This window comes from Eschscholzia californica, unplaced genomic scaffold, assembly GCF_041429995.1.
Source record: "Eschscholzia californica isolate CP2 unplaced genomic scaffold, dmEscCali1.0.p SCAF_4, whole genome shotgun sequence".
Classification (NCBI taxonomy): domain Eukaryota; kingdom Viridiplantae; phylum Streptophyta; class Magnoliopsida; order Ranunculales; family Papaveraceae; genus Eschscholzia; species Eschscholzia californica.
This window is the reverse complement of record NW_028238461.1, coordinates 39,546,967-39,557,920: the sequence shown is the minus strand read 5'-3', so window position 1 is coordinate 39,557,920 and position 10,954 is coordinate 39,546,967. Positions and strand designations below refer to the sequence as shown.

Below are 10,954 nucleotides of genomic sequence, written 5' to 3'. Positions count from 1 at the left end.
TTTTTATGAATTGAGGAACATTTGAAATGATTTAAAAATAAGGGGAATTGACCTTGGATTTGTTAAAAATAGTACTTATTTATTATTTGTCGTCAAGACACATGATAAAAAGACTATATTATCATTTGGTCTTCTAGTTATGCTAAGTTTGTAATATTTTATGTTTGCAATGTTTTTTATAATACTCGCTTCTTCCAAGTGTTCTCCTTGACTATAAAATATTTTAATTACTTCCTATTTTCTATTTTTTATTGCAAATACTAGGGAAGAAGAAAAAAAAGACTATCAGAAGTGTAAAATAACTATATCTATATTACAAGCATAAAAGCATAAATGTGTCAAAATCTATTTTCAAAGTTGGGTTGTAAATCCATCGCACGCCCAGAAAATGGGGATATTTTAGCTCAAGAAAAAAAAGACCGAAAGTCCAAAGTAGCAAAAATGATGGAAATACTCCTTTGCCTTTTCTAATTGAGTCCATGGGTATATAGACCAAAATCATTTTCATAATAGGTATATAGACCAATCTTCCCAAAATATGGACATTTAGTCCTTTTACAATAAGGGCATAAATAACTCATACTTTATTGATAAATACCTTCCATGTCCCTCGTCTAAAAAATCCGGGGTTTTTAAATTTCGGAATGAATCCGGAAAGTTTCCCAAACCAGGGGACGTGATTTGGGGGAGATATTTAGGTTATAAACTGAAAAGATTTAATAGGAAGTAACGGATCAAGGATATTTTCCAAAACAGATTTTTCAAAACAGATTTGAAAAACGGATATTTTCCAAAACAGATTTTCTCTCTCGTCCTTTCAGATTTGGAAACCAAATCTATATATCACTTTCTCTCACTTAATTTTCAGATTTGGATGAGTATATTTTCTGAGATCAATTAGCGTGATTTGGGGGTTAATATTCAAAACATATATATCAACTTTCTCTCACTTAACTTTCGTTTTTTACTCATACATAAACACACATCGAATACAAATTATGAAACAAGTTCGTAAATTATGTGTTATTTATGACGAGGAAACCATTATTTGTCATGTATACAACGTAATTTATCATATGTGTGTGTGTCATCCATTATGTACCATTGAATACTTAGATTATTTTCTGACATAAATTACTTGTTTTTTACGCGTACATGTCCATTATGTACCATAAATTATAGTAACTTGTTAGGAAATGTAAATCTGAAATCATGTTTTTTGTTATAAAGTATGTGATTTATCATAAATTATGTATACCGTATAGTAAATAACACAACCTTTGTATGACTGAAACGAAATTTTATTGAACAATAATCTGTGTTTTATTGTAAATGAAAAGAACATAGTAGACTAGGTAACTTAAAAACAAACTCCGTCAGAATGTTGCCCGAGCTCTCGATCCTTACTGTCTTTGGTCTTCCAGGTTTACGGCGAATCAAACATGGTAGTGTTTTTGACTCTTCATTAAATGTACATGGTTCATCGAAGTTAGGGGCAGGGTTTATATGTTCCTTGTAAGTCTTCACGTAAGACTCCGTTGTCCAAACAGGATCATAGAAACAATCTTCTTCATCGTAATTTATACTTCTATAGTTTATGTGATGATTCTGTAAGAAATTCCATCAGTGTTGGTTTACTACAAGAAAAAAAAACATATATATTAGTTAAAAAAATTTATAATCAAATTTACATACATTAATAATGAAACATTTAATAAAAAACAAATGAGATGGATCATACATAACAGGTACAGATCAATAAATTATGTATAATGTATGGAAAAGTACAATTGTTTATTAGGTTAAGAGAAGTTTTATATGCTTGTCATGACCACTGTTCTGGTAAAAAAAGGACGTGTAATGTTGGATAAATTTTTCATACTTTACGCACCTTTGTTCATTAATACTATCATCTTATGTGAAATGTATGCAAATTGTATCAGAAAGTATGGTAATTTATCGTAAAGTAACTGTAATTTTTATTCTGTTACAATAATCAGAAAGGATAAACATCAATATATTATTAGCAAATTGTATCAGAAAACATGGAAAGTTATCGTAAAGTACCTGTACTTTATATTCTGTTAAAGGAATAAGTGTGGATAATCACAAAGATCAAGAACTGTACGGACAGATAATTCTGATCTGCAAAAAAAAAAAAAAGGATTTAACGTAGATCTGAAGAAATATACAATGAACATTGGAAGGAGAAATAACATACTAACATTGAACACATCATTAAATAAGAAATAAACATCAAAGATCTTAAAGAGTTATGAAAGTTTTAGAGAGAGAAAATATAAATCTTCCATTCGAAGGTAGTTAAGATGGAAACAGATCTTATGTAGTTGGATCACAAATGTAATATGTTCAATAATAGAGCATCGTAATCTGATAATGGAAAAAAAGAATCATCATTAGATCTTAACAATGATGTTAATACAAAACTGAAAATTTTAAACCTTATAAAAGATGAATGATTTTCGAGCAATCTAATGAAGATGAAAGAAAAGTTCTGAGATTAATGGAGGTTTAACAACTAGCTTCGAGTTTAAAAGAGAGGAAATAAAAAATTTCCGTTACAGAATATAACGAAGGTAAGATTACTTTGAATAGAAATGTGATTGGAGAGAGAATGAGGGAGATAAAAAAGGAAAAGAGATATGCTAAGATTTTTATGGTTAATCGGTTACATTAGATAAGGAAGGTTATATTCGGTATTAAGAAAGATTAAGTATTATAGAGATTTGTGTTTTCTCTCTAGATGGACCCAAATGGACTAGATATCCATTTAGATTATTATTTTGGTTTTCAATCTCTTTATTGGATTAGAGAGGATTAAAAGTCCTATTAGGGGCCGTTTTTTGGGCTATAAGCTCAAAAATTCTTTCTAATTTGCGGCATGGGAAAAATTGTGTACAAAGAAAAAAAATATATTATTAACAACTATTTAGGAAGTATGATAGTTTATAATGTGATATGAAAAATACGATATTTTAAAAAGAAACTTTGAAACGAATACGATCATCTCGACCAGGAAAACAAAATTTTGTGAAATTATCTATCAAAAGAGTATACCTAAGATTCTTTATGTAATAGCATAAATGGACAGACGAATGCGTCGAACGAAAAATAGAACTGATTTATGATACATGTAACACTTATTCTTCTAGAGGAGAAATTACAACTGAAGCTTAATCAGATGATAATATGCTCGATTTATTTCTTGATTCAAAGCGTGGGTGATCTAATAATAGATTTTACCTCTAATGGATGATTGAAGCACTGAAAGTTTATCAAATGGAAATGGAAGTAGACAAATTTATTTTGATACACTAGTGTTTACCAAAGGTTAACAAATAAAAATGATGAGATGAAAGGAAATAGAATTCATGAAAATGTCGATGCCTTCATACATTAGAGAACACCTTAAGCAATTCACACTTTTGTTTCTTACTTCAAATACTTTATTTCACAACACAACACACTTTTCACACTTTATTTCCTTTCTCACACCATATTACTTTCTTTCGTTTTACTTTTTTGTTTAACGATAACAAAGAAACATACACAGACACTCACAACCATACAACTATTTTCCACAATCAACTATTTCTTTTTCAACCAATTGTACTAGTACATTTATGTTTCTTTCGTGATCATGCCTTCATTCTCATGAACTAAGTGATGGAAGGGTGGAGTGTTTGTCTCCTAGTTACCACTATCATCAAGCTTCTCACACTACATTTAGGCTTATTCGCTGTCATAATGTCGTGGTCTGCGAATCAAACTCACGTGATCAAATAAATTCTTTTAAGTTCAACAAAAAAAAAAAAATGAGTTCTTTTAAATGTTGCGAGGTTGAGTTGCTCTTCCTTTTACTCGATATTAGCGCAAAAGAGTACACTCGACCAACAATAAAATTATTTGAGTTCACAATGATTTAAGAATCCACTAATGGTTAGTCTAGTTCACTTAGAGTTGCTTCATATTCACTAAGGTAGTACTCATATAGCTAGATAACAAACTGTGATGAACTTTTAGAAAATGTACAATATGATTAACAAGACTCAATAAGTATTAACATACAAAAATCACCAATACACTCACAGTACCAATCCAACAATTTCTTTTTTAAGAGTTCGTTAGATTTGAACCCTTTTTGCATTTGAATGTGTCAACTTTGAACCTCTTTCGCATTTGAGATGAAAGACCGCAATTGTATATCAACATTCCCAAACTTTTTTCAACAAAAAGTAGAGCTGAAGTGAAAGTAGAAAAGAAGAATATTACCATATTACACGCTCTGTCCTAGACAAATGTGAAGGGGTTGCCTCCACGAAAAAATAACAATAGATAATAAAAAGAACTAACTATTGGATTACATATACACAACTCATCGTAAAGCAATAAACAAAAAATGACGACGCAAGGAAGTGTATTAATTGGTATCACCAGTCTCACATCAATGTAATGTGATATGGACATATGGTCATAGAAAAGAAGGCTTGTTCCGGAACTTAGACAATACATCGGTCACTGTATTTAATAAAAGCAATAAAATGATAGAGAAGACCGGCATTACATAAAAAAATCTACATAAGTGTAAAGTGTGGAACATAAAGTGAGATGTCAAACTATATTTAGGAGTTTAGAAATGGGCCCAGGCCCAGGACCAAGTCAACCATATGAGCAACTTACTGACTTATACCTTTCAAGATTTCGACGTCGGGTGCCCACAGACTCAATCGGCCTCTGACAGTCGTGGGCGGATTCGGACTCGCAGGCAATGGGTACCCGATCTAGCCGTGATTCCCACCAAAAATACCATCTCTCATAACTGAAAAATAGAAAAAAAAATGTTCACGTCATTCCCAATAGAATCGCATCTTCTCTTCAGAAGTGCCATCTCCTTTTCATTTTGTTCATTTCCAATCTCTCTCTCTCTCTCTAACTTTCTCTCTCTACATTGACGAATTCTTCTTCCATCTTCAACAATGGATCGTAAGAATCAACTCCAACATGTGGTGGTAATGAGGCACGGTGATAGAATCGACAGTTCCGAGCCACTGTGGATAACAACAGCAGCGAGGCCATTTGATCCACCATTAGCGGAGGCAGGAAAAGTTAGAGCTTTTTGTACAGGAAGGAAATTGAGAAACAATCTCAAATTTCCGATCCACCGTGTATTCGTTTCACCATTTCTTCGGTGTATTCAAACCGCTTATGAAGTTATTTCTGCTCTCTGTGCTATTAATGATGATCCAATTGAGATGACTTCTGAGAATATCACCATTGATCCTTCCAAACTCAAGGTTAATATTACTATTTTTTTTTTCTAAAATCATTTTGATTTTTTATTTAAGTTGAATTAGTGAGCAACATTTTATATTATTAACTTTTTTTTTTTGAAGAAAAGAAACTTCATTTAGGAATTAAATCTAATCCATGACTTTATCACCAGAATATAATTTTGTTTTTTTTTTTGTTAAAAATTGACTACGATTTGCAATAGTCATTAAATGACATTGATACATCAAAGATGTGATAAGCACTATAACGTACAATAACCGCCTAATTCAAACTCTTCGAAGAATGGACGTAAAGCCGAACTAAAGTATGACATAAAGGCCAACTACATTCAATAAGCCATGAAATAATTTACCTCATCTGATAATCGAATCGAGGACCTCCGCAATTTTGGAGTTTATGTCAACATTATCCTTTGGGCTACCAAACGTTGACCCTCAGAATATAAAATTAAAATCTTCAACAAAAAAAAGGGAATATAAAACTAAAATACTAAGATTATGAAATCACTAACACTGATATAACATAAATGATTGTTTTCTGGAAGGCCATCGGAAAAGCCCTCGCTGCCATACCATGCAAGAGTGCAAGATCCTTAAAAGAAGGGTCGTGGCTGAGAATTTGGGGGTCGTGCCCAATTTGAATATGAGTCATTTGTACAATTAATATAGTTCAGGTTGTAACAGGCTAACAGCAACATGGATGTGAAAAATATAGTTCAAATTTGAATCTGATGCGCCTATAAAAACCATCTTAAAGCAAAAGGATGTGAAAAATCTGTGGTTCGACCTGCGTCAGCAACATGGAACTCACATTCTTCACCAACTAAGCTAACAAATATTGTATGTAACTAATTATCTTTCTTATATATGAGTTGAGACCTATAGGAAATGGAAAATGGCCCCTAGTGGCGGGGCCAGTGCGGGCGCCCCTGCGTGCACCCTCACGACACGGCCATGACAAGAACCTATAGCAAAAACACATGAATGTTTTACACAACGATAGAGTTCCGATAGACCTCAACTCCTAAGGACCGAATCCATGACCTTTTAGATCTCAGTGATGTAACTATTGTGCTTTTTTATTTGTTTATAATCTGCTTATTTTATTCTCTCTTGGACAGGTCTCAATTGAGTATGGATTGTCTGAGGTGTTAAATAGGGAAGCAATAGTGCCTCAAATGGCTCCTAAAGATGCTACTTGGGGTTTCAATATGTCTCAGCTTGAATCTATGTTACCTTCGGGAACTGTCGATAAGTCAGTCACTCGTGTCTATAAAGAGGTATATTCGGAAATCTATTCTTTTTCCGTCTTGATCGCTAAAATTACTTGCCTTTGGAGATGATGAGCTTGTCGATACATAATTTTTATTTTTGTCGACTTACTAAAAATTGAAGATGCCGCGGTGGGAGGAGTCGATAACGGACGGACGAGCTCGATACTTACAAGTTATTCAAGCACTTGCTGATAAATTTCCTAAAGAGAACTTGTTGTTTGTCACCCATGGTAAACTCCCATCTTCTAATTATGTCCTCCTATTTCAGTTCCCCTTGTGTAGGCATTACCTAGGGGCACTCAATCGTCTCTATTGGCTGAAAACGGGAGCCGACCACAATCCGAAATATGATGTGGCCGCCGGCTCTATTGGTCCGAGCGTTTTTTCTCTACATGCCTTAACCAATGGGAGCCGGCTGCTTCAATTTTGAACTGTAGTCGGCCTCTATTTTCGGGCGAAATAGCATTTCTGATAGTGTTATGCTTATTTGGAGCGACGTGGAAAGTGAAACTCAAACCGACCACATTTTCCCTTATATAGGCACCAGCTAGGGTCACCCAATCAATCAATCTCCACATAGTGCACGGTTGGTTTTAATTGTAGTCTGGTTTGTTTACTCATTTTTAAGTTATTTTTAGGGAGATGCTAGAGTGCCCAATTTTTTGGGCATTTTAATGCCCAGCTGATGTGGAATCACTAAAAGACAAGGGTTTTTCAAAGTTTGACTACAGTGGGGACCGCTTTTGTTTCTAAATGAGGAAATATGTCACCCTCTAAGTACCAATTTCTAAGTCACTCTATCATTTCCCTTATTTTTAAACCATGGTCTCTTGATTCAGACATATTTTATGTGTGCCTCAAATAAAGTTAAAATCAATTTGGGACGGTCGTTCGAATCAAGTACATTGCGAGGTTGGGGGAAAAAACAAAAAACAAAAAAAAGTATATTGCGAGGTTGGGATGAACTTTTACTCAAATGAACAAAATCAAACAAATCATATATAACGAGTTAGACTTAAACAAACATTCTGAAATCTGACTCAAGTCTATTCAAACCTCAAGTGTAGATTTTATATTTAACCTAGAAAAAAGAAACACATCCCAAGTGAAATGCACATGATATATATACTTTACATCATAATCATGAATTGGTTGTTATTGTTGTGATTGAGATATATTCATGAATTATGAAGGTGAAGGAGTTGGGTCAGCTGTTACTGCAATGCTAGAAGACACAACTGTTTATGAAGTAGAATATTGTGCATATACTCACTCCCAAAGAAAAATCTCATTTACCTCCTCTGGTACATTTACTGCTGATCAATTTGAGATTGTTACTCCATCCCAAGATCAATCTGGGGTTGGATTCTGTCCCACAAGTCAATTGGAGCTCAACAGTAATCTTATCTAATCCATTATATTTTTATCAAAATTTCGTCGAGTGTCTTTGAGTTGCTTTTGATGTTTTCGTTATGAATTTTGGTATCTTGTTAAAAGAATTCTATGTTGTTTCTTGTTTCCCTAGTGAGTACTTAGTTATGTTTAACTCTAGTGAGGAAAAATACTGGTGAAACTGAAACGGAATTTTATTTTTAAGCTTTTGTTAATGATTTTTTTTTTGGAAAGTTTGAATGAATTTTATTGATAAAAGTTAAGTATGCAGAACCGAAATTTCGGACTCAGAACATATGGGCTAGTGATAAGGACATACGTTGTACGTACCTGAATAGATGTGATGGCCCAAGGAGCTTGCATAGTTGTTGTCAGACCACAAGTTTATGAAATGTGGATAGGATGACATCGAACAGTTCTGAGCACATAGAGATCTCCCTTTTCTTGAGTTGGGAGTACTCTCGTCTACAGCATAAGACCATATCTAGGAGAATACGATAATAATCCTTATCACAGGATGAGTATCTTCACTGCATTTTGAAGATAACACGAGATAAACAAGAAGATCATGTATCCTTACCTTTTTTGATATGGCAAGCGGATATCCGTCACTATCTGGATTTCTGCGTAGTTGATATTGTTGAGTTTGTGGTCATCCAACTCAAAACCAACCGGCAATGAGTGGAGAGGACCTATACATTATATTTTTGGTTGCTAGTTATCCCTTTTCCCATGTGGGACTACTCTCACACGCAAGGGCGGAGGTGCTTAGAGACCATGCCTGGCTGCAGCCAGGGATGGTTTTCCCAAGTATCTCCAAGATTGACTATTAAGTAACATGCAGCTAGGGATGGTTTCTTATATATATCTCACAGATGATAGTCATCAAGTAACAAATAACGTAGTGGTGAAACACTTACCTCAGTGCATTATTTTTTGCTACCTTGTATTGTCATTTCTTCTCAATACTTGAAGTGTACTCATTGGTTTTCTTAGACTTGTCCTCCCCAATTTGAAGTTTTTTATAAGAAAATGTTTCTACACCTATAACTAATCTTTTTACTAATTCTATTATTTCTAGTAATATTAATGGTGATTAATGTTGTAGTTTACTAATTGAAAATTTGATCAGTGTCCGGAGTTTCAACTCTCACGGGATACGATTTGTGTGAAGATCAATTTTGTCGACTTTTAGTTTTGCTCTCGCTGCATTGGTTCTTTTACGTTTTAATTTAAACTATATGCCGCTAATGAAATAAGATTATACTACATTTACAATGGATTCGTAAGGATGACAAAATTACATTAGTGATAATCTCTGTAGTTTAAATCATTGTTAAGAACTCCATTATTGTTAGGGTTCATAAAAGTTTTAGCATTCTAAATCATCTGCTAACTTTTGGCAAAAAAATATTAAGATACATGCTCGTTAATTAACTTAGTTAACCAATTGTAAGTACACTAAGCTTTTGTCTTCCAAACAAGAGATCCACAAAACCAAAAGATGTCTTTTTTACCATTTGTTTTATAACAATTTTAAGCTAGTCAGGTGTGAATTCGAATCCTGACTCCACCCTTGCTCACACGCGCCCACAACCCCTCACGTATGGCGTGGTTAGCCTAACAAGTGTTTTTCTTTTTGTTTCGGGTGATGTGGAGCACGTGTGGCTTTTAAGCCCATCACGTGTGGGCCTAGTTCTGATACCATGTTAAGTTTGTCGTCATCTCTGGTTCAACGTCATCTCGGGTACTTGCAGTGGCTTGAATAGACCAAAGAGAAGCATCATCGTAGAATTCTTTTCACAAGAACTCTTTACTTGAGATGTCAACACAAGAAATACAAAACTCAACCTCTCTAGTTTAGTCTTGTCTGATTCGAAACTGTGAAGGAAGAAGTAATTATGAAAACAAAAAGGTCAAGAGTTGAAGTTAACTGGAGATGTTAAAAAATAAGGGATCCAGTTTTGAATTTATGAAAAAGAACGAGGACAAAGAAAACGTTTGTCACTAATTATAGGACTAAAAAGAAAATAACTTTATTTATTATTGCTTTATCATATGAAAAAACATATTCTTATTAATATTTAATAAATTTCTCTTTTGACTTTATAAACATATGTGGTTATTTTAGACATTTGATGGATATATTTAGTATTATAATATTATTATAACAATATAACGATATATAATAATTACTAGTATTGTTATGTTATTTTTATTTTTATCTTTTTTGAGAAATCGACTACTATCTAAGTTAGTCGTTACAAGACGTTGATACATCATGAAGATGTGATGAGCACGATAACCGCCTAATTTAAACTATAATGACAGAGGTCTAAAGCCCGACAATATCAAAGAGGCCTAAAGTCCGACAATATGAAAGAGGCCTAAACCCTGACAATATGAAAGAGGCCTAAAGCCCGACAAATTTATTAACAATATTTACTTTATATATTGCCTAAGTTACATGGGATAAATCTTGATGGCAAACTGCTTCCACCGAAATTCGATTCCACGACCTCATGGGCTTAAGAGGGGTGTCTTTCATATTTTGAAAGGCGTTCCCTTTCCAAAAGCTCTCCAAATTTAGAGTAAAATGTCTTCAAATGTCTATGAAACCAACTTATCTTGAAATATTTGTAATTTTTGTCTCAAACCAATAACAAAGACATTAAGAGATTTTAAAAGTGTCTCGAACGAATAACACAGATATCGAGAGATACTTGAAATGTCTCAAACGAATAACGGAGACATTTCGGGACAACAAACGAGATCAAACCAAATACTAAAAACGAACAGGTTCATACATGCCAACCAGAACGATGAAGATCGATGCAATTGATGGTCGACTCGTGGGTGGCTATGAAAGGATCAACATATGCAGACGATGGTGGAAGAAACAAAATTAAGCCTTTCCCGATAAACAAGAATAACCGAAAATTTAAGTTTATCATATTTATCTATATAATATGGGAA

General features: G+C 33.6%; 2 protein-coding genes across 3 annotated transcripts in view; one reads left to right on the top strand and one right to left on the bottom strand.

The window, feature by feature from the left end:
- Positions 1–4,861: 4,861 nt before the first annotated feature.
- Positions 4,862–8,211, top strand: LOC147544613 (uncharacterized). Its single transcript, XM_086634194.1, has 4 exons — positions 4,862–5,315; positions 6,434–6,592; positions 6,708–6,816; positions 7,780–8,211. Exons 1-4 carry the CDS (start codon positions 4,998–5,000, stop codon positions 7,995–7,997), a joined length of 804 nt encoding a protein of 267 aa, XP_086490320.1. The 5' UTR covers positions 4,862–4,997; the 3' UTR covers positions 7,998–8,211.
- Positions 5,400–10,954, bottom strand: part of LOC147544610 (putative polyamine transporter At1g31830) — a 41,659-nt gene continuing 36,104 nt past the window's right edge. For both annotated transcript variants that reach the window (XR_015223343.1, XR_015223344.1), the window contains exon 3: positions 5,400–5,422. The gene's annotated coding sequence lies outside the window, so the exon portion shown is untranslated. The remainder of the gene's footprint in view (positions 5,423–10,954) is intronic.

Excerpts from the sequence above, each read along its gene's own strand:
- LOC147544613 (XM_086634194.1), top strand. The coding sequence starts at position 4,998 with ATGGATCGTAAGAATCAACTCCAACATGTGGTGGTAATGAGGCACGGT. Across the intron at positions 5,316-6,433 it reads TTGATCCTTCCAAACTCAAG|GTCTCAATTGAGTATGGATT; the intron begins GTTAATATTACT and ends TCTCTTGGACAG. Across the intron at positions 6,593-6,707 it reads TCACTCGTGTCTATAAAGAG|ATGCCGCGGTGGGAGGAGTC; the intron begins GTATATTCGGAA and ends TAAAAATTGAAG.